The 24001-nt window shown below is 48.5% G+C and overlaps 1 protein-coding gene across 1 annotated transcript in view; it reads left to right on the plus strand.

Moving 5' to 3' along the window:
• LOC144480528 (collagen and calcium-binding EGF domain-containing protein 1-like) overlaps nucleotides 1–15119 on the plus strand; it is a 152284-nt gene extending 137165 nt beyond the window's left edge. Inside the window, exons 8-11 of the mRNA XM_078200092.1 lie at nucleotides 2337–2485; nucleotides 4999–5034; nucleotides 6126–6161; nucleotides 13481–15119. Of these exons, the coding sequence (XP_078056218.1) occupies nucleotides 2337–2485; nucleotides 4999–5034; nucleotides 6126–6161; nucleotides 13481–13672 (413 nt within the window). The 3' untranslated portion in view covers nucleotides 13673–15119. The remainder of the gene's footprint in view (nucleotides 1–2336; nucleotides 2486–4998; nucleotides 5035–6125; nucleotides 6162–13480) is intronic.
• The last annotated feature ends 8882 nt before the right edge of the window (nucleotides 15120–24001 follow it).

Here is a 24001-nt window from a genome sequence, read left to right on the forward strand (position 1 = left end):
AGATTAGGTGGATTGGCCATGGTAGGGGTTATGGGGATAGGTCAGGAGGGAGGGCCAGCTCTTTCGGAGAGTTGGTGCTGGCTGATGAACTGAATGGCCTCCTTCTGCACTGTAGGGATTCTATGGACAGGGAAACATGTGGTTGACTCTCAACTGCCCTCCAAGAGCAACTAGAGATAGACAATAAATGCTGGCTAGCCAGCGACGCCAATGCCCCATGAATGATTTTTTTAAAAAGTTGCAACAAATAGGTTAATGAGTTGAATGCAGATAAGCAGCCACATTGGAATTTTAAAAAGAGTCGGAGATTGAGAATATTGAGTCAAGGTGGGATTGTTTGAACGTTTGCATGGGTTCTTCAAATTCTAGGAACATGTCTTAAGTATAGTAAACCAAGTCCCTGATTAGGTTTTCATCTTGGCTGTTTACACTCGACAAGATATACCATCAAAGTATTCTGTTTAGAATTGGGCCTTAAACATGGCATCAAAGAATGCTTCGTGACTAAGTAAACTGTTCTACAATTGGTGTGGCCGAAATCCAATGTAAACTCAAGCAGTTGGGAGTTTTCTTTTGGTTAATTGTACCACATTCTTGCTGCCATGCATCTGACAACTATGCTGGGATCAGTTGAGTGTTAATCCCGAAAACACATAGAGGCAAAACAATGGCAAAAATATAATTAAGGAGGAGGTGCGATCATCAACTTCTCTATTTAAAAGTCCAACAGAGCAATGGGGAGAATGTCAAGAACTTGGACTTGTTTTCTTCTCACTCCCAGGTTCCCATTGTTCAGAACAGGTGTCTGCCTAAGTCATTTGGTAGCAATGTCAGCAACGGCTTATCATAGCATCTTCACTATAACACAATGGCCTACATGCTTCACAAGCGCATCATCAAACCAAGCCACAAAATGAGATATTCTAACAGGACTAGACAGGGTAGATGCAGGAAGGATGTTCCTGATGGTGGGGGGAGTCCAGAACCAGGGGTCACAGTCTGAGGATTCGGAGTAGACATTCTCCTCGTGTCTGCGTGGGTTTCCTCCGGGTGCTCCGGTTTCCTCCCACAGTCCAAAAATGTGCGGGTTAGGTTGATTGGCCATGCTAAAATTGCCCCTTAGTGTCCTGAGATATGTAGGTTAGAGGGATTAGTGGGTAAATATGTAGGGATATGGGGGTAGGGCCTGGGTGGGATTGTGGTCGGTGCAGACTCGATGGGCCGAATGGCCTCCTTCTGCACTGTAGGGTTTCTATGGTTTCTATTTAGGACGAAGATGAGGAGACATTTCTTCACCCAAAGAGTGGTGAGCCTTTGGAATTCATTACTACAGGAAGTGGTTGATGCCGAAACATTGAATGTATTCAAGAGGCGGCTGGATATAGCACTTGGGGCGAACAGGATCAAAAGGTTATGGGGAGAAAGCAGGATTAGGCTACTGAGTTGGATGGTCCGCCATGATTGTGATGAATGGCAGAGCAGGCTCGAAGGGCCGAATGGCCTCCTCCTGCTCCTATCTTCTATGCTTCTATGTAGATCAGATGACCAAATGCTTGCTGAAGGAAGTAGATATTATAGACTGTCCTACTTACAAACTCAACACAGTCACCCAAGGCCAGAATCAAACCCAGGTCCCTAGTGCTGTGAGGCAGCAGTGCTAGGCACTGTAATTCTTTTTTTATTCGTGGGACATGGGCGTCGCTGGCTGGACCAGCATTTATTGCCCATCCCTAGTTGCCCGAGGGTAGTTGAGAGCCAATCACATTTGAGAGCCAACCACAGTAGCACAGTGGTTAGCACTGCTGCCTCACAGAGCCAGGGTCGTGGGTTCGATTCCCGGCTTGGGTCACTGTCTGTGTGGAATCTGCACGTTGTCTGCGTGGGTTTCCTCCGGGTGCTCCAGTTTCCTCCCACAGTCCAAAGATGTGCTGGTTAGATGCCTTGGCCATGCTAAATTCTCCCTCAGTGTACCTGAACAGATGCCGGAGTGTGGTGACTAAGGGATTTTCACAGTAACTTCATTGCAGTGTTAATGTAAGCCTACTTGTGCCTCGAATAAAAAAACTTTACGTTTTAGACAATGCTGTGGCTCTGGAGTCACATGTAGGCCAGACCAGGTAAGGACGGCAGATTTCCTTCCCTAAAGGACATTAGTGAACCAGATGGGTTTTTCCAACAATCGACAATGGCTTCATGGTCCCAATGGGTGCAAGATGTAAAGCCTTCATCACCACCTCTCTTTTTAGCAAAATACAAATACAAACTGCTGTCTATAAACTGAGATTAATTGGCCTAACTTGCTATAAGTGCGGTGCCATTTTTCTTTCTCATTTAAGGTCCACCGGGAAGTCAGGGCCCGAGAGGCAGCGTTGGGCCTGTGGGGCCTCCAGGAGCCCCAGGCACTCATGGACCTAGAGGTGATATGGGCCCCATGGGTCTCATCCCTGATCAAGCCTATGTCAAGAGGGGAAGACGCGGTCCAGTGGTAAGTGGGTTTCATTTTGTGCAAGGCATCAAAACTGTTTTTAAGGACATCAAAAAAATGAGGGAATGTGAGTCACTCTAACAACAGCTCAAAAGCACTCCTATGCTGCGCAGGTTCGGTGAATTGTGTAATAAGTCTTCAGAGATTGAAGTCCCTTCACTAAAATCCCTTTATTTACAATTCTAACAGTAGTATCATCATAGAACCCTACAGTGCAGAAAGAGGCCATTCGGCCCATCGAGTCTGCACCGACCACAATCCCACCCAGGCCCTACCCCCATATCCCTACATATTTTATCCACTAATCCCTCTAACCTACGCATCTCAGGAAACTAAGGGGCAATTTTATCATGGCCAATCAACCTAACCCGCACATCTTTGGACTGCGGGAGGAAACCGGAGCACCCGGAGGAAACCCATGCAGACACGGGGAGAATGTGCAAACTCCACACAGACAGTGACCCGAGCCGGGAATCGAACCCAGGTCCCTGGAGCTGTGAAGCAGCAGTGCTAACCACTGTGCTGCCATGCCGCCCCTTACACAGAGTGCTATCAGTCAGCAGTCTACCTTCGGTAGTGCTGGAGGAACTGGCACACCCAGTTAAATACAAGGAAAAGGCTCCCTGATTGGTCCATCAATTGGAGTTCACACTCCAATTGGCCAACCTCAATGGCGTTGATTGTAGTCATTACGGATTGGCCATGCTAAATTGCCCCTTTAGGGCGGGATTTTCCAGCCGCGCTCACCCCAAGACCGGAAAATCCCACCCGAGGTCAACGGAACTTTGCATGGTCCTGTCCCGCACGCTATGATTCCTGTGGCAGGCGTGACTGAAAAGTTCCGCCCTCAGTGTCAGGGGGATTAGCAGGGTAAATACGTGGAGATACGGGGATAGGGCCTGGGCGGGATTGTTGTCAGTGCAGGCTCAATGGGCCAAATGGTCTCCTTGTGCACTGCAGGGATTCTATGATTCTATAGCTACATGCCCTGACGATGTTCTCATGGCAGCATCTAGTTTAGAACAAAGAACAAAGAACAATACAGCACAGGAACAGGCCCTTCGGCCCTCCAAGCCCGCGCCGCTCCCCGGTCCAGGATTGAATCCTGAATCCAGGATCCCCGCCCAATTTTCCAGCCTATCTACATACTAATATCCTATCCACCGAGCTGTCCCTCACAGCTACGATGCTTTGTTCATCACAACCTATTAACACACCCCCACCCCCCCATTCCAGACCATGTGATCTCCAGGGAGAGGCGAAAACCCAGAGTGAAAACCCCAGGGCCAATATGGGGAAAAAAAATCTGGGAAATTCCTCTCCGACCCCCTGAGGCGATCGAAACGAGTCCAGGAGATCACACTGGCCCTGATCGGAAAATGCTTCCCAACCCTAGTCATTTCCACTTCCACGAACACCATATGAATTCCCTGCCCCCGAGACAGGTTCCCAACTATCCGCAGTCTCGCTCTGTACTGGCACCAGCAAGATGATCATAGAATGAAGCCTTGAAACGAGAAACAAGGAACAATTAGCCCGCGCCGCTCCCTGGTCCAAACTAGACCACTCTTTTGTATCCCTCCATTCCCACTCCGTTCATATAGCTGTCTAGATAGTTTAATGTTGACATATATGTGGCAACTGTAGGTTCAGGAAGTGTTTGACACGGGAATTATAGAACAAAATATGGTGCTGAGCCATATCAGATATAAGGATGACTGACCAAAGACCTCATCAAGGAGGTAGATTTAAGGAGTGGCCTGAAGAAGGAAAGAGAGAGGATTAGGGAGGAAATTCCAGAGCTTAGGAACTAGGCAGCTGAAGCCATGGTCACCAATGGTGAAGCGATTAAAATCGGGGATACACAAGAGGCCAGAATTAGAGGAGTGCGGGTATTTCAAAGGGCTATGGGCTTGGGGGAAATGGCTGCAATAGGGATGGGAGAGACCATAAGAGAAAGGAGCAGAATTAGGCCATTCGGCCCATCAAGTCTGCTGCTCCGCCATTCTATCAAAGCTGATAATTCCTCAACCCCATTCCCCTGCCTTTTCCCCGTATCCCTCGATCCCCTTACCAATCAAGAACCTATCTATCTCTGTCTTAAAGACACTCAATGACCTGGCTCCTCTGTGGCAATGAATTCCACAGATTCACCACCCTCTGGCTGAAGAAATTCCTCCTCATCTCGGTTCTAAAGGGTCGTCCCTTTACTCTGAGGCTGTGCCCTCGGATCCGAGTCTCCCCGACTAATGGAAACATCCTCCCTATGTCCACTCTATCCAGGCCTTTCAGTATTCTGTAAGTTTCAATGAGATCCCCCTTCATCCTTCTAAACTCCACCCAATGGCAGGATCATGAGACAAGCAGTCATTTGTTCAAGGGATGTGGGCGTCACTGGCTAGGTCAGCATTTATTGCCTATGGGCCCTCATGTCCGATCACACAGCACCTATTATTATTGACACTCAGATGATATAATATCTTGCAAATTAAAACTATCTATTATATTTCTAGGGTGCACCTGGAACACCAGGAAAGAACGGACACAAGGTACAGTTTCCTCCAACTCTTTTTTGATGAATGATATATATTTTCGTTGTGCAGCCAAATTTCTCATTTGAAACCTGCTTCAGTTGAAGTTACGAGTGGGGTGTTCTCGGCTTAAGTTTATTTATTAGTGTCACAAGTCGGCTTACAAGGGGCATAGATCAGCTAGGTAGTCAACATCTTTTCCCAAAGGTAGGGGAGTCTAAAACTAGAGGGCATAGGTTTAAGGTGAGAGGGGAGAGATACAAAAGTGTCCAGAGGGGCAATTTTTTCACACAGAGGGTGGTGAGTGTCTGGAACAAGCTGCCAGAGGTAGTAGTAGAGGCGGGTACAATTTTTTCTTTTAAAAAGCATTTAGACAGTTACATGGGTAAGATGGGTACAGAGGGATATGGGCCAAACGTGGGCAATTGGGACTAGCTTCGAGGTTTCAAAAAAAAGGACGGCATGGACAAATTGAGCTGGAGGGCCTGTTTCCATGCTGTAAATCTCTATGACTCTATGACTCTACGTTAACGCTGCAATGAAGTTACTGTGAAAATCCCCTAGTCGCCACACTCCGGCCCCTGTTCGGGTGCACGGAGGGAGAATTTAGCATGGCCAATGCACCTAAGCAGCACGTCTTTTGGTCTGTGGGAGGAAAACGGAGAACCCAGAGAAGACACGGGGAGAACATGCGCCAGGGACCTGGGTTCGATTCCCGGCTCCTGGGATTACGGGTCACTGTCTGTGCGGAGTCTGCATGTTCTCCTCCGTGTAGGTATGGGTTTCCTCCGGGTGCTCCGGATTCCTCCCACAGTCCACGAAAGACGTGCTGATTAGGTGCATTGGCCGTGCTAAATTCTCCCTCAGTGTCCCCGAACAGGCGCCGGGGTGTGGCGACTAGGGGATTTTCACAGTAACTTCATTGCAGCGTTAATGTAAGCCTACTTGTGACACTAACCAATCAACTTCAGGATGTTCATCTGCACATGTTCAATCCTGATATTACCCAGCACGGTATATTTCAGATCTTGGTGACCAGAGTTGGTCATCGTTGCTGGCTTCTAGTTTAAAAGTCAACCGTTAATTTGTGAATCTTTACTGTTTTCCAGGGAGAGAGGGGCCCTCCAGGACCACGTGGACTACCAGTAAGATATGCACCGAGAAAGATTGTATTAATTTTCAACTCTCTTTAGATGTCATATCTGAGTTGAAAGCTTTGATCATACCTTAGATGTCGAAGTGTCAAAAGTGCAAACAGAGGGAGGCATTCATTTCTTCTGGAGGTCAATTTCAGGTTAATTGCTACAGGTGAAGGAAATTGCAGGTTAAACTGGAGCCAAAAAAATGTATCAAGGACTCAGCAATCTGATAACTCCTCTCAACTCACAGGAAGTAACCCGGAACTTATTTTTTAGGATATATTAAGACAATTTCAGCTTGGTGTTCTTCAGGTAACAGACCAGGTTAGCAAGGAAACACCACCATCATCACTGGATTCTAAAGTAAAGTTTGTTTATTAGTTACAAGAAGGCTTACATTAACGCTGCAATGAAGTTACTGTGAAATTCCCCTAGTCGCCTGTGATGACTTCAGCCAGGCTAATGAGGTTGTCTTGCTGGAGTATGAACTGCCTGATGAGTCTTAGGGCCTGATTTTACCAAAACTTGGCGCCCGTTTTTGGGCGCGTAATCGCAGTAAAGTTGGGCGTCGGGCCCACACCGCGATCTGCACCCGATTCCGAGCAGATCGCGGCTTTACCGACACCCGATTCGGGTGTGGGTCCGGCGCGTGCCCGCAGCGGGCGGCCCGACGATTTAAATGCATTTGCATGCATTTAAATCGACTTAATGAACCGCGCGCCCCACCCTACCGCCAAATCCCACTTTACCGTCTTCTGGCCCGATCCGCGTCCGCGCTGTTACCGATCTGCAAAATAAAAGTCTGAAGTCGCCGCTGCAGCTTCCGAAGAGCGGGGACAGAGACTGCAACGGCTCTCTGACCCAGGTCATCCTCTGGTCGGGGCGGGAGGGGGGTGGGAAGGGTGGGGTGGAGAGGGGGTGTGACGTCTCATCCTCTGGTCGGGGGGTTCCGCTGCCTGCGGCCGATCCCTCCTGGCACCATGACTGGTACGCTACCAGCCACAGATTACTCTTCCCTGCAGGTGCGAGAGAGCGGGAGAGTTGGCTGTGGCTGGTAGTGTACCAGTGATGGTGCCAGGAGGGATCGGCCGCAGACAGGCACCGGAACCCCCCCGACCAGAGGATGATACGTCACACCCTCTCTCCTGCCCCCCCTCCCAGGGGATAATACGTCACACCCCCTCCCCTCCCCCCCCCCCCCCCCCGCCCCCCGACCAGAGGATGAATATCAGAGAGCCGCTCTCTGTTTTCTTTCGGGCCCGGGCACACTCTGTCAGATTTTTTTCAAACTGCGCATGCGCAGTTCAGAGCTCCGATCGGTCCACCAGCGCTAAGCGCCGCCCATAGCGTGGAGCGGGCCGGAGCCGGCAAAACGCGTATGGGCGCGCTGGGAAGAGGATTCCAGGCGCGGATCTATTCGACGCCCAATTCCGGCACTTAGACTCAAAATGGTAAAATTCCCCCCTTAGTTAATGGTTAAATCAGGGAGCCTCATGCTCCCTATTTAAAGCAGGTGTGTCAGACTCCCAGCCTGCATTCAGCAGGGAGCAACTGGAGAGCTGGCTGTGTACAGATGTATAGATAGATAGATAGATAGATAGAACATTACAGCGCAGTACAGGCCCTTCAGCCCTCGATGTTGCACCGACCTGTGAAACCAATCTAAAGCCAACCTAATTGGTTTAGGTTGGAGGGTCACAGTTTTTTTTTGTTTTTTTTAACTGGTCGGTGCAACATCGTGGGCCGAAGGGCCTGTTCTGCGCTGTAATGTTCTATGTTCTATGTTCTATGTTCTAAAGCCCATCTAACCTACACTATTCCAATATCATCCATATGTTTATCCCTTACTACTCTCTGAGTAAAGAACCTACCTCTGACATCTGTCCTATATCTATGGTGTAAATAAAGTAACTTGGTGACGGGACCTTTGCCTCCATGGAGTTATTACATCACCACACATCTGGCGCCTGTTTGGTCAATGCACCTAACCAGCACATCTTTCTGACTGTGGGAGGAAACCGGAGGAAACCCATGCAGACACGGGGAGAACGTGCAAGCTCCACACAGACAGTGACCTAATCCGGGAATCGAACCCGGGTCCCTGGCGCTGTGAGGTAGCAGTGCTAACCACTGTGCCAGCCTGCCACCCCCCACCCCCCGAGCAGTACAAGGGGCTAGCCATAGAGACAAAAAACAAATCTTTAAAGAAAACCTTTTGCGAACCTGTCGGAGTTATTGGAAAACTGAATCGTGCAACTCTTCAGTTTAGGCATGTTCATGACAGATGATTGTTGTTCCATGAACATCGACGTCATCAGCCGGAAGGGAAAAAAAACAATGCACCTCTGTATTTTTGTCCAGTCACACAGGTGACACAATCGTCAGATGACTCAGATTTTATTTATGATAAGGTTGTGAGGAACATTCTCATTTCACAATGTAAGAGGATGGAATGGTTGCACAGTGGTTAGCACTGCTGCCTCTCAACGCCACGGACCCGGGTTCAATTCTAGCCTTGGGTGACTGTCTGTGTGGAGTCTGCACATTCTTCCCGTGTCTGCGTGGGTTTCCTCCGGGTGCTCCGGTTTCCTCCCACAGTCCAAAAGTGTGCAAATTAGGTGGATTGGCCATGCTAAATTGCCCCTTAATGTCCAAAGATGTGCAGGTTAGGTGGATTGGCCATGCTAAATTGCCCCTTAATGTCCAAAAATGTGCAGGTTCGGTGGATTGGCCATGCTAAATTGCCCCTTAATGTCCAAAGATGTGCAGGTTAGGTGGATTGGCCATGCTAAATTGCCCCTTAATGTCCAAAGATGTGCAGGTTAGGTGGATTGGCCATGCTAAATTGCCCCTTAATGTCCAAAAATGTGCAGGTTCGGTGGATTGGCCATGCTAAATTGCCCCTTAATGTCCAAAGATGTGCAGGTTAGGTGGATTGGCCATGCTAAATTGCCCCTTAATGTCCAAAAATGTGCAGGTTAGGTGGATTGGCCATGCTAAATTGCTCCTTGGTGTCCCAAGATATGCAGGTTAGATGGATTGGCCATGCTAAATTATCCCTTAGTGTCACAAGATGTGTGGGTTAAGTGGTTCGGCCATGCTAAATTGCCCCTTAGTGTCCATAGATGTGTAGGTTAGATGGATTAACCAGGTATGGTAAATGCATGGGGTTACTGCGATAGGGCAGGTATGTGGGTAGCACGGTGGCACAGTGGTTAGCACTGCTGCCTCATAGCATCAGGGACCCGGGTTCAATTCCAAGACTGAAGTTGGAGTCAGTGGGAAGCTGTTCCCGAGATCCTGTCTACCTTATCAGGTGGATGTCAAAGATCCCATGGCACTATTTTAAAGAAAAGCAGGGGAGTTCTCCCATGTGTCCTGATCCAAATTGAATCTTGATCGCATGATACAGGCAAAGCATACTGTTCATAGAGTACATAGAGGAGAAGGAAAGGAGAGAGTGCAGAATGTAGGGTTACAGTCACAGCTAGGGTGTAGAGAAAGATCAGCTTAATATAAGGTGTGTCCATTCAGCTTAATATAAGGTGTGACAGCAGCAGGGAAGCTGTTCTTGAGTCGGTTGATACGTGACCTCAGACTTTTGTATCTTTTTCGTAATGGAAGAAGGTGGAAGAGAGTGTGTCTGGGGTGCATGGGGGTCCTCGATTATGCTGGCTGTTTTTCCGAGGCAGCGGGAAGTGTAGACAGAGTCAATGGATGGGAGGCTGGTTTGTGTGATGGACTGGGCTATGTTCACAACCCTTTGTAGTTCCTTGTGGTCTTGGTCAGAGCAGGAGCCATACCAAGCTGTGCTACATCCGGAAAGGATGCTTTCTATGGTGCATCTGTAAAAGTTGGTGAGAGTCATGAGACCCTTGTCTAATCTCAAGGGGCCTCCAGTCTAAGCCGAGGCTGACCTCCGACAGTTGGTCAGTAATGCCCATGGAAAGGCACAATTGGCTCCCTGCCTCACGTGCTCCGGTTTCCACCCAGAGTCCAAAAGATGTGCTGGTTAGGGTGCATTGGCCGTGCTAAATTCTCCCTCAGTGTACCCGAACAGGCACCGGAGTGTGGCAACTCGGAGATTTTCACAGTAACTTCATTGCAGTGTTAATGTAAGCCTACTTGCGATTAACAAATAAACTTGTAAATAAATTTTAAATCCTAAAAATCTTATCATCCATATTGTGGAGAGTGGATACATAAGCTGTATGTTGATTTGTTTGAGTGGGTTAGATCCCAGGGTTAACGATAAATTGAATCAAGTTGGGGTTAAAAAGAGCAAAATATCTTAAACTTACTTTCGGTGATGATGTGGAGATGCTGGTGTTGGACTGGGGTGGGCACAGTAAGTAGTCTCACAACACCAGGTTAAAGTCCAACAGATTTATTTGGTAGCACGAGCTTTCGGAGCACTGCCCCTTCATCAGGTGAGTGAAGAATTGGGTTCACAAACAGGGGACATATAGGCACAGACTCAATTTACAAGATAATGGTTGGAATGCAAGTCTTAACAGGTAATCAGGTCTTTACAAGTACAGACAGTGCGAGTGGAGAGAGGGTTAAGCACAGGTTAAAGAGGTGTGAATTGTCTCAAGCCGGGACAGTTAGTCAGATTTTGCAAGCCCAGGCAAGTCATGGGGGTTACAGATAGTGCGACATGAACCCAAGATCCCAGTTGAGGCCGTCCTCATGTGTGCGGAACTTGGCTATCAGTTTCTGCTCGGTGATTCTGCGTTGTCGTGTGTCGTGAAGGCCGCCTTGGAGAACGCTTACCCGAAGATCAGAGACTGAATGCCCGTGACTGCTGAAGTGTTTCAGTGATGTTTGAGTTGGAAGACTCAGTGCCCAGACTAAGTGTTGGCGACAATGATACTATTTTAGCCAGATGCCTTGGTTTTAGTGGAAAACCTCTTGAGGTTTAAGGGGATATGGGCCACCCTGCCTCGGGGAAAGTGGGCTGGGGGATCCACCCAATGAAATTGCACACCCAGCCATTTCTGTTCCTGCCCCTAGTGGGCAGTGGTGGGAATACAAGTCCAGTCCTGGATTTCCTTTTTATGTTGCAAGGTTACCCCTGCATTGCGTGATTCCACGCTGGAGGCCGGCAGTCCTTCTGCTGCCCCAACAACAGCTGTACAAAAGGCACAGCTGCTGCACCTGGAGTTATTTTGTTTTCTCTCCAGTTTAATGCAAGTTTGATGTTACACATCAGAGATTACTGACATGCACAAGTGCCTCTCACTTCAACACAGGAAAGTCTACAAAAGCCCGCAAGATAACTGATAAGAAAAAATGGAATTTGGAACAAGTCGGGGGGAAAGACTGACAATCTCAATCTTACCTGTGCAGAATCGTAACTATTGCATTCCTGTTGCATCATAAAAGGTGGTTTCAAAGATCACACCTTGTTTGTGCCTTTACCTGAAGCAACAGTGGGGCTCTAAGATCAAGGGGAGGTGATGGCCTAGTGGTATTATCGCTAGGCTATTAATCCAGAAACTCAGCTAATGTTCTGGGGGACCCGGGTTCAAATCCCACCACGGCAGATGGTGGAATTTGAATTCAGTAAAAACAAATCTGGAATTAAGAATCTACTGATGACCATTGTCAGAAAAACCCATCTGGTTCCCTTTCGGGAAGGAAATCTGCCATCCTTACCCAGTCTGGCCTATATGTGACACAGCAATGTGGTTGACTCTCAAGTGCCTTGGGGCAACAAGATATGAGGAATAAATGCTGGCAAAGCCAGCGACGCCCATGTCCCACGGATGAATAAAAAAAATTGATGGTTGCATTGTGCAGGGAAATTGGATTCTATGGACTGATATAGAAGGAGCAAACTGGAAGCTTATTAAGGCCATCCACAAATATTAAATTTATAGATGGTCAATTGCGGCCTTGAGTGACTGTCTGTGTGGAGTTTGTATGTTTTCCCCGTGTCTGCGTGGGTTTCCTCCGGGTGCTCCGGTTTCCTCCCACAGTCCAAAGACGTGCTGGTTAGGTGGGTTGACCATGCTAAATTGCCCCTTAGTGTCCAAAGATGGGGCCATGCCAAAATTGCCCCTTAGTGTCCCAAGATGGTGCCATGCTAAATTGCCCCTTCGTGTTCAAAGATGTGCACGTTAGGTGGATTGGCCATGTTAAATTATCCCTTAGTGTCCAAAGATGTGCAGGTTAGGTGGATTGGCCATGCTAAATTATCCCTTAGTGTGCAAAGATGTGCAGGTTAGGTGGATTGGCCATGTTAAATTGCCCCTTAGTGTCCAAAGATGTGTGGGTTAGGTGGATTGGCCATGCTAAATTGCCCCTTACTGTCCAAAGATGTTCAGGTTAGGTGTATTGGCCATTCTAAATTACCCTTTAGTGTCCAAAGATGTGCAGGTTAAGTGGATTGGCCATGATAAATTGCCCCTTAATGTCCAAAGATGTGTAGGTTAGATGTATTGGCCATGCTAAATTGCCCCTTAATGTCCAAAGATGTGCAGGTTAGGTGGACTGGCCATGCTAAGTTGCCCCTTAGTGTCCAAAGATGTATAGGTTAGATGTATTGGCCATGCTAAATTGCCCCTTAATGTCCAAAGATGTGCAGGTTAGTTGGAGAGAGAACAATATAACTCCAGGTGCAACAGCTGTGCCTTTTGTGCAGCTGTTGTCAAGGCAACGGAAGGACTGCCGGCCTCCAGTGTGGAGTCGTGCAATGCAGAGTGCGGGGGTAACCTCGCAACACGAAGAGGAATCAGGGATTGGGTGCGGGAAGTCCTCAGTAAGATGCTCTGTTAGTGGGTTGGTGTGGACAAAATGGGCCGAATGGCCTTCTTCTGCACTGTAGAGATTGTATGACTCTATGGTTCTATTCTAAGATATGAAGAAAGTTAAATATTCTCATTGAAGAGCATTGTATGGAGGCGGCACGGTAGCACAGTGGTTAGCACTGCTGCTTCACAGCTCCAGGGTCCTGGGTTCGATTCCCGGCTCGGGTCACTGTCTGTGTGGAGTTTGCACATTCTCCTCGTGTCTGCGTGGGTTTCCTCCGGGTGCTCCGGTTTCCTCCCACAGTCCAAAGATGTGCGGGTTAGGTTGATTGGCCAGGTTAAAAAAAAAATTGCCCCTTAGAGTCCTGAGATGCGTAGGTTAGAGGGATTAGTGGGTTAAAATATGTGGGGGTAGGGCCTGGGTGGGATTGTGGTCGGTACAGACTCGATGGGCCGAATGGCCTCCTTCTGCACTGTAGGGTTTCTATGATTCTATGAGTTAGCTAGGAGAGAGGGAGGAAGTTACTGATGGACCATTTTATTCTTGTACTGCATTTTATTTTATTAAAGGGCCCTCCTGGATCCTTTGACTTTCTCCTACTGATGATGGCTGACATCAGGCATGATATAATTGAACTTCAGGAGCAAGTGTTTGGCGAACAGCGAGGCTTTACCATCGACAGTCTGCCCCTTGACACACAAGACGCAGGATCTGGGCAAGAGAAGGTGTTCCCTACACACCCTGGTAGCCACAACAGGTGACCAGACCTTCCAAGATGTTGAAAAAACACCTCATCTTCTGTCCGCTATCTCATTGTATTTTTATGTGAATTAATCAGACCACATCAATATTCTCCTACTGTGCCACAAACTACTTACATAATGAAATGAATGTACAATACTTAGTTGATATTTATCTGTGCCAAAGTGGGGCGCTTAATCGATGCTGCCCACGTCCTATCCCACACACACCCTTGTCCCTTTCTTCTCCTTCGGTAACCAAAACGTATTGAGTTCAAAGTCCTTTTTCCTACTAATTCGCGGGTATGGCAAGACCTGTGTTTGATCCCCATCTCTAGTTACCCTTGAGAAGGTGACGGTGAGATGCTTTCTTGAACCACTTCAGTCCATGTGGTGTCGGTAAACCCACAATGCTGCTAATAAGAGAGTTCCAGCATTTGACCCTTCGACGGTCAAGGGTCGGTGAGATATTTCCAAGCCAGGATGGTGTGTGGCTTGGTGGGGAACTTGCAGGTCGTGGTGTTCCCATGTGCAAGTGCCCGCGTCTTTTCAGGTGGCAGAGGTCACAGCTTTCGAAGGAGCCTTAAAGACCAAGGAACAAAGAACAAAGAAAATTACAGCACAGGAACAGGCCCTTTGGCCCTCCAAGCCTGCACTGACCATGCTGCCCGACTGAAGGGGGACCATCCTATTCCCATCCTATTCGTGTATTTGTCCAGATGCCCCTTAAAAGTCACTATCGTATCTACTTCCCCTGGCAGCAAGTTCCAGGCACCCACCACCCTCTGTGTAAAAAACTTGCCTCGTACATCTCCTTTAAACCTTGCCCCTCGCACCTTAAACCTATGCCCCCCCCTAGTAATTGACTCTTCCACTGGGAAGAAGCTTCTGACTATCCAGTCTGCCCAAGCCCTTCTGCAAGGCATATTGTAGATGGTCCACACTGCTGTCACTGTACACCAGAGAGGGAATGTTTAATTTGGTGGTTGAGAGGCTAAGCAAATGGGCTGCTTTGTTCCGAATGGTGTCCAACTTTTTGATTGGTGCTGGAGCCACAGCGTGGCCGAGCGGTCTAAGGCGCTGGATTGCGATTCCAGTCTCTGCGGGGGCGTGGGTTCGAATCCTAGAGCTGCCAGATTTGATTTGAGTTTTTGGGCGGCACGGTGGCCCAGTGGTTAGCACTGCTGCCTCACAGCTCCAGGGACCCGGGTTCGATTCCCGGCTTGGGTCACTGACTGTGTGGAGTTTGCACGTTCTCCCCGTGTCTGTGTGGGTTTCCTCCGGGTGCTCCGGTTTCCTCCCACAGTCCAAAAGACGTGCTGGTTAGGTGCATTGGCCATGCTAAATTCTCCGTCAGTGTAACGAAACAGGCACTGAAGTGTGGCAACTAGGGGATGTCTCATAGTAACTTCATTGCCGTGTTAATGCAAGTCTTATCTGTGACTAATAAATAAACTTTTCAAATGGCAAGTTTTCTGCCACACTTGTGCCTCTTCACAATTCCCTCCAGGGCCTTGTCTTCACTGTTTACTTCTTGAATAGTAAGAAGTCTCACAACACCAGGTTAAAGTCCAACAGGTTTATTTGGTAGCAAATACCATAAGCTTTCGGAGCGCTGCTCCTTCGTCAGATGGAGTGGATATCTGTTCTCGAATACTTCTTGAATACCAGCCTCCACACCTAACTCTTCCAACTCTGGCCACATTCACATCAGTTCCATAACTGAGGGCGGCACGGTGGCACAGTGGTCAGCACTGCTACCTCACAGCGCCAGGGAACCCGAGTTCGATTCCCGGCTTGGATCACCGTCTGCGCGGAGTCTGCACGTTCTCCTCGTGTCTGCATGGGTTTCCTCCCGGTGCTCCGGTTTCCTCCCTCATTCTCATATGTTCCAAAGAATAAAGTCCCAGCCTGGCCAACCTCTCCCTCTAACTCAGGCCCACTAGTCCTGGCAACATCCTTGCAAATCTTCTCCGCGCTCTTTCCAGTTTATCGATCACCTACGCAAAAGGGGCAAACAGAGGGATCTCCTACATGTTCGTTCAGACATAATGTGGTGATGCCGGCATTGGTTTGGGGTAAACACAGTAAGAGGTCTCACAACGACCAGGTTAAAGTCCAACAGGTTTATTTGGCAGCACAAGCTTTCGGAGTCTCGCTCCTTCTTCAGGTGAGTGTTTACACCTGTTGTGAAACTTCTTACCATTCAGACATACACAGCTGGGTTCCATACTTTCTTCAAGGTTGGGCTAGATACGTAGAACGTGGTGACACATAGGGCAGAATTCTCTGGCCGTGATGGTGTAAAAGCCGGAAATTCCCGCCTGACCGTCAATGGCCTTTCACATTCTCCGCAACCCGCCCGCTAAAATTCCAGGATTGGGCAGGATGGGAGAATTCCAGCCATAGACTGGCTGCTCCCAGAAATTACGGGCTGGCCTACCTCCAAATGGAAGCTTGCTCTGGTGGTGCAGCTCACTTATATGCTGGAACCCACAGCCAGTTTCCTAACTCATTTTTAGATCATTACCTATGCATCTGATATTAAAGATCGCGCGCAGAATCCTGTCCACAAAACCTTGCTTCCTGTCACCATTTCTGGTCACACTTCATAGAAACCCTACAGCGCAGAAAGAGGCCATTTGGCCCATCGAGTCTGCACCGACCACAATCCCACCCAGGCCCTACCCCCATATCCCCCCGCTAATCCCTCTAACCTACGCATCTCAGGGCACTAAGGGGCAATTTTAGCATGGCCAATCAACCTAACCCGCACATCTTTCAGATTGTGGAAGGAAACCGGAGCACCCGGAGGGAAACCCACGCAGACACGAGGAGAACGTGCAAACTCCACACAGACAGTGACCCGAGCCGGGAATCGAACGCGGGTCCCTGGAGCTGTGAAGCAGCAGTGCTAACCACTGCTCTACCGTGCCGCCCTGTGGTGTCAGTGTTGTGAATTGGTATGTCAACATTTCCCGCAAAAAACTTCTTTTGTCACAATACAATCCCAGGTTCTGGCAATTATACGGCCCTCTGGAGACGTTCCCCAATCATCTCCAACACTGTTTGTGAGCAAAAGGTTCATATTTAATAATCAACAGTGGAAAACGTTACTGGCAATTCATTCCACTTTATAAAGAGGGAAAGACAGCCTCACCAAAGAATGTTAAAGTTTATGAAGCTAATTTGAAACTACTTCCTTGTAAAATATCCAAATAATGGTGTTTGCTGATGTTCCAATGATTTGTATCTCAGGTTTACAGTATTCTTAAAGTCTTCATGTTTGATTATGCATTTGTCTGATTATAGTATGAAATGTATACTCAGGTATCTATTGAGAAATTATATTTCAATTTGTTCTATTTTGTACACCTGTCAACTTTATCTATCCCTTCACGGATTGCTAATACTTCACTTCGATTGCCAGCCGGAAGAGTAAAGAAATGGAGCAGGAAAGCAGCAGTGAAGAAACTTCACGGGCTCTCGATCTTCCCTGTTATTTTGTGTGTTTGACAGTCATTTCACGTAGAATCATAGAATCCCTACAGTGCGGAAGGAGGCCATTCGGCCCATCGAGGCTGCACTGGCCACAATCCCACCCAGGCCCTATTCCCATAACTCCACATATTTACCCTGCTAATCCCCTGACATTAGGGTCAATTCCGCACGGCCCATCAACCCAACCCGCACATCTTTGGACTGTGGGAGGAAACCGGAGCACCCGGAGGAAACCCACACAGACACGGGGAGAATGCGCAAACTCCACACAGACAGTGACCCAAGCTGGGAATCGCACCCAGGTCCCTGGCACTGTGAGGCAGCAGTTGCTAACCACTGTGCTACCATGCCAACGTGGAACGTTTGTTCCATTTACTTATTCAGCACAGTGGAGCACTCTCTGATGACTTGTTGACAACTAACAAGTAAGAGTTACATTAACACTGCAATGAAGTTACTGTGAAAATCCCCGGCGCCTGTGCAGGTACACTGAGGGAGAATTTAGCATGGCCAATGCACCTAACCAGCACGTCTTTCAGACTGTGGGAGGAAACCAGAGCACCCGGAGGAAACCCATGCAGACACAGGGGGAACGTGCAAACTCCACACAGACAGTGACCCAAGGTTGGAATCGAACCCGGGTCCCTGGCCCTGTGAGGTAGCAGTACTAACCACTGTGCCACCGTACTGCCCCGCTATCGCATCTGATAGTGACAGTCCCAAACTGGGCAGGAGTGGGCTGTCACAAACTGGACTTGAGTGTGCCAGTTCCGGGAGGGGGTGAGGGAATTATGCAGGTTCTGCTCAAGGTATCTCCCTTGAGCTATGAGGCAGCAGTGCGAACCACTGGGCCACCATGCTGTCCCGTGTCCGCGTGGGTTTCCTCACAGCACAGTAAGAAGTCTCACAACACCAGGTTAAAGTCCAACAGGTTTATTTGGTAGCAAATACCATAAGCTTTCGGAGCACAGCTCCTTCGTCAGATGGAGTGGATATCTGTTCTCAAACAGTGCAAACAGACACAGAAATCAAATTACAGAATACTGATTAGAATGCAAATCTCTACAGCCAGCCAGGTCTTAAAGGTACAGACAATGTGGGTGGAGGGAGCATTCAACACAGGTTAAAGAGATGTGTATTGTCTCCAGACAGAACAGCTAGTGAAATTCTGCAAGTCCAGGAGGCAAGCTGTGGGGGTTACTGATAATGTGACATAAATCCAACATCCCAGTTTAGGCCGTCCTCATGTGTGCGGAACTTGGCTATCAGTTTCTGCTCAGCGACTCTGCGCTGTCGTGTAGGCCGCCTTGGAGAACGCTTACCTGAAGATCCAAGGCTGAATGCCCGTGACTGCTGAAGTGCTCCCCCACAGGAAGAGAACACCTGGTGATTGTCGAGCGGTGTTCATTCATCCATTGTCGTAGCGTCTGCATGGTTTCCCCAATGTACCATGCCTCGGGACATCCTTTCTTGCAGCGTATCAGGTAGACAACGTTGGCCGAGTTGCAAGAGTAGGTACCGTGTACCTGGTAGATGGTGTTCTCACGTGAGATGATGGCATCCGTGTCGATGATCCGGCACGTCTTACAGAGGTTGCTGTGGCAGGGTTGTGTGGTGTCGTGGTCACTGTTCTCCTGAAGGCTGGGTAGTTTGCTCACAGCGCCAGGGACCCGGGTTCGATTCCCGGCTTGGGTGACTGTCTGTGCAGAGTCTGCATGTTTTCCCCCATGCCTGCGTGGGTTTCCTCCGGGTGCTCTGGTTTCCTCCCACACTCCAATAGATGTGATGATTGGATGCATTGGCCATGCTAAATTCTCCCATAGTGTCCCAAACAGGCGCCGGAGTGTGGCGACTCAGGGATTTTCACAGTAACTTCATTGCAGTGTTAATATAAACTTACTTGTGACACTAATAAATAACCCTATCTTTGGAGGGAACACACAGACACAGGGAGAATGGACAAATTCCACACAGACAGTGGCCCGAGGCTAGAATTGAACTTGGTTCTCCGGCGCTGTGAAGCAGCAGTTCTAACCATTGTGCCACCGTGCTGTCTGCACATCCTAGTGTAATTTTCCAGTGGTCTCCAACCCTGGCTCACCTAAGACTACGATTGGTGTTCACGTCTTTCATATAATGCCATGAGAGGTCTATTTAAGGGTATGCCGATGTATGTGACTATGGTACATAAGAACTAGGGCTAGAACATAAGAACTAGGAGCAGGAGGAGGCCATCTGGCCCCTCAAGCCTGCTCCGCCATTCAGTAAGATCATAGCTGATCTTTTTGTGGACTCAGCTCTACTTACCTGCCCGCTCACCATAACCCTTAATTCCTTTACTGTTCAAAAATGTATCTATCCTTGCCTTAAAAACACTCAATGAGGTAGCCTCAACTGCTTCACTGGGCAGGGAATTCCACACATTCACATCCCTTTGGGTGAAGAAGTTCCTCTTCAACTCAGTCCTAAATCTGCTCCCCCTTATTTTGAGGCCATGTCCCCTAGTTCTAGTTTCACTTGCCAGTGGAACCAACCTCCCTGCTTCTATCTTATCCATTCTCTTCATAATCTTAAATGTTTAGTCTTATATGTGCGTTTGTGAATATACACACGAACATAACTCACGTTGATGCGAGGTGCACACTTGTGAGAGAGAAAAACAGCAAGAGACCTGAAGGTAACAACCCCAGATTTCTTTAATGGTCTATTTATGAGAAGCTAGGGCAATCTTAGACCAACAATCCATTCCTCCCAACAGACTGTATGCACGTTATGCAGCGAGATTAACAATTCCTAATTCATCTAACCTCCTGAGGGAGTTGTTTAAGCACAGGTAAAACTGGTGGGAAAATAACACTGAACTTTGTCACAATTCAATCAAACAAAAATGCCAGTGAATTTAATCTCCAAAACAATCTGCGTTATTCATCCCTGCCCGATTACATTCCACAGATGATATTTTTATTAAAATTAGAACAGGATGTCTCAGAGGCATTTCATCTGTATCTGCTTCATGCCTTCAATCCTATGCTCACCAGATAATGGGCGGCAAGGTGGCATAGTGGTTAGCACTGCTGCCTCAGGGACCCGGGTTCAATTCCAGCCTTCAGTCACTGTCTGCATGGAGAGTCCGCGCTTTCTCCCTGTGTCTATGTGGGTTTCCTCCGGGTCCTCTTTTTAAAAATTCATACATGGGACATGGGCGTCGCTGGCTGGGCCGGCATTTATTGCCCATCCCTAGTTGCCCTTGATTAGGCCATTTCAGAGGGCAGTTGAGAGTCAACCACATTCCTGTGGCTCTGGAGTCACATGTAGGCCAGACCGGGTAAGGACAGCAGACTTCCTTCCCTAAAGGACATTAGTGAACCAGATGGGTTTTTCCGACAATGGTTTCGTGGGCGTCAGTAGATTCTTAATTCCAGATTTTTTTTTATTGAATTCAAATTCCACCATCTGCCGTGGCGGGATTGGAACCCGGGTCCCAGAACGTTAGCTGAGTTTCTGGATTAAAGGCCTAGCGGTAATACCACTAGTCCATCGCCTCCCTGAGGTTAGGTTGATTAACTATGCTAAAATGCCCCTTAAAGGAGCAGATTAAATACGTGGGCTTGTGGAAAATGGGGGGGATAGGGCCTGGGTGGGATTGTGGTCGGTGCAGGCTCGATGGGCCGAATGGCCTCCTTCTGCACTGTAGGGATTTTCTGATCCTCGTCACCCAGCTCTTTTTCTAAAGTTATTTGTTGCCATAAAAACAAAATGCTGGAGAACTCAGCAGGTCTGGCAGCATCTGTGGAAAGAGGGACAGAGTTAATGCTTCGCGTCCTTGGAACCGGAGAGACATAAGATCCGTCAGATCCCCGGCATCCATAGTAATTTGATTTTGTGGGTGCCTAACTGTTGTTCTAAGTATACCATTTTAGGTACCTGCTACTTTTGGAGAATGGGAGTTGTTTTTTTTCCCCCTCAGTCTGCAGTGTTGTTTCAATCTTGACTATTTTCCTGGCGCGGTGGTTAACACTGCTGCCTCACAGCACCAGGGTCCCGGGTTCGATTCCCGGCTTGGGTCACTGTCTGTGTGGAGTCTGCACGTTCTCCCCGTGTCTGCGTGGGTTTCCTCCGGGTGCTCCGGTTTCCTCCCACAATCTGAAAGACATGCTGGTTAGGGTGGATTGGCCGTGCTAAATTCTCCCTCAGTGTCCCCGAACAGGCGCCGGAGTGTGGCGAATGGGGAAATTTCACAGTAACTTCATTGAGGTGTTAATATAAGCCATACTTGTGACTAATAAATTAACTTTCCTTTACTTTAACTTCACAAACTCCCTGCTCATTCTTTTTTCAAATCTCCAATTTTGTTCCTTGGTGTCCCTGAGTTTACTGGTAATTGTATCCAGTGCATCCATAACAGGTCCCCCCAGCCAGCAAAGGTTCATAGAAATCATAGAAACCCTACAGTGCAGAAGGAGGCCATTCGGCCCATCGAGTCTGCACCGACCACAATCCCACCCAGGCCCCACCCCCACATATTTACCCACTAATCCCTCTAACCTACGCATTTTAGGATTCTAAGGGGCAATTTTTAACCTGGCCAATCAACCTAACCCGCACATCTTTGGACTGTGGGAGGAAACCGGAGCACCCGGAGGAAACCCACGCAGACACGAGGAGAAAGTGCAAACTCCACACAGACAGTTGCCGACCGACAAACATGCTTTCCTGGTACAAAATCACTGGGCACACAAAGCAACTACGACATCGTTCCATCTTACTACGGCTCACAAAGTCCTGCAGTTTGTTCATTTGAACTGTGCTCTCAAACTTGTCCTTGTCACCCTCTGTGCTTGCATACTCCATGAAGATGATGTGGTGGGGGTAATGTCCACAAAGCTCTCCATTTGAGTTCTGAATCACACTGAATATATAGGGATGCTTGATTAATTCACTCGGGAGGCTGGATCGCACCCGGGAAATAAAGGCTTTTATTAGTAACAAGAATGGAGCATACTGCTTAACAATACAATCCCAGACTAAAGGGTCACCAGGCAGTGCAGTGACCTTTATACTCCTATAGGAAGGCGGAGCCAACCAGAGTGTACCACAGAACAATACCAACAGGTGGAACACCCCAACCCTAACCCCAACAGTAACAAGAGTAACATATGTACAAGTACCCATAGTGATAACCATCTATGGTTCAGTACCCATAGTGGTAACCATCTATGGTTCACCACACATAGTCACTCCTGAACAATTCCTGGCAGCGATTCTCAAGTTTACCAAAATAAACCTAAGTTTATTTATTAGTGTCACAAGTAGGCTTACATTAACACTGCAATGAAGTTACTGTGAAAATCCCCTAGTCGCCACACTCTGGCCCCTGTTCGGGTACACTGAGGGAGAATTTAGTACGGCCAATGCATCTAACCAGCACGTCTTTCAGACTGTGGGAGGAAACCCACGCAGACACGGGGAGAACGTGCAGACTCCGCACAGACAGTGACCCAAGTCGGGAATCAAACCTGGGTCCCTGGCGCTGAGAGGCAGCAGTGCTAACCACTGTGCCACCGTGCCACCCTAACTAGATTGGTTCCATGTTTCCCATCACCTCACTGACATTCATGTCAAGAACTTACGAACTCATGGAATCAGGGAGAATTAGCATCAATACTTCAAGTACGTTTTGTTGCCTTATCACTGAGCACCATGGTGGCACAGTGGTTAGCACTGCTGCCTCACAGCTCCTGGGACCTGGGTTCGATTCCCGGCTTAGGTCACTGTCTGTGTGGAGCCCGCACATTCTCCCCATGTCTGTGTGGGTTTCCTCCAGGTGCTTTGGTTTCCTCCCACAGTACGAAGATGTGTGGGTTAGGTGGATTGGCTATGTTAAATTTAAAGTTTTAAAACAGTAAAGTTTATTTATTAGTCACAGGTAAGGCTTACATTAACACTGCAATGAAGTTACTGTGAAATTCCCCTAGTCGCCACACTCCGGTGCCTGTTCGGGTCAATGCACCTAACCAGCACGCTTTCAGACTGGGGGAGGAAACCGGGGCACCCGGAGGAAACCCACGCAGACACGGGGAGAACGTGCAGACTCCACACAGACAGTGACCCAAGCCAGGAATCGAACCTGGGACTCAGGCGCTGTGAAGCAGCAGTGCTAACCACTGTGCCACCCTGAAATTGACCCTTAGTGTCCCGGGATGTGTATGATTTTAGAGAGATTAGCGGGGTGGGGTTATGGGGATAGGGCCTGGGTGGGATTGTTGTCGGTGCAGACTCGATGGGCCGAATGAATCATAGAATCATAGAAACATAGAATCATAGAAACCCTACAGTGCAGAAGGAGGCCATTCGGCCCATCGAGTCTGCACCGACCACAATCCCACCCAGGCCCCACCCCCACATATTTACCCACTAATCCCTCTAACCTACGCATCTCAGGGCTCTAAGGGGCAATTTTTAACCTGGCCAATCAACCTAACCCGCACATCTTTGGACTGTGGGAGGAAACCGGAGCACCCGGAGGAAACCCACGCAGACACGAGGAGAATGTGCAAACTCCACACAGACAGTGACCCGAGCCGGGAATCGAACCCAGGACCCTGGAGCTGTGAAGCAGCAGTGCTAACCACTGTGCTACCGTGGCCTCCTTCTGCACTGTAGGGATTCTATGAGATCACTCATAGGATGTATGATTTTGCCTTTGTGGCTGGTATTGATGTATACTGTGGTACCTCAAGGAACACACCCTTATCTATGACCTCCTGCCTCTCATTTCCATCTCCAGCTATGTATACTTTTGAGGGCTGGACTGCCTCAGGGGAGGTGCAACCCTGCCATAGAGTCCCA

Source organism: Mustelus asterias, chromosome 29 (genome assembly GCF_964213995.1).
Source record: "Mustelus asterias chromosome 29, sMusAst1.hap1.1, whole genome shotgun sequence".
NCBI classification, from domain to species: domain Eukaryota; kingdom Metazoa; phylum Chordata; class Chondrichthyes; order Carcharhiniformes; family Triakidae; genus Mustelus; species Mustelus asterias.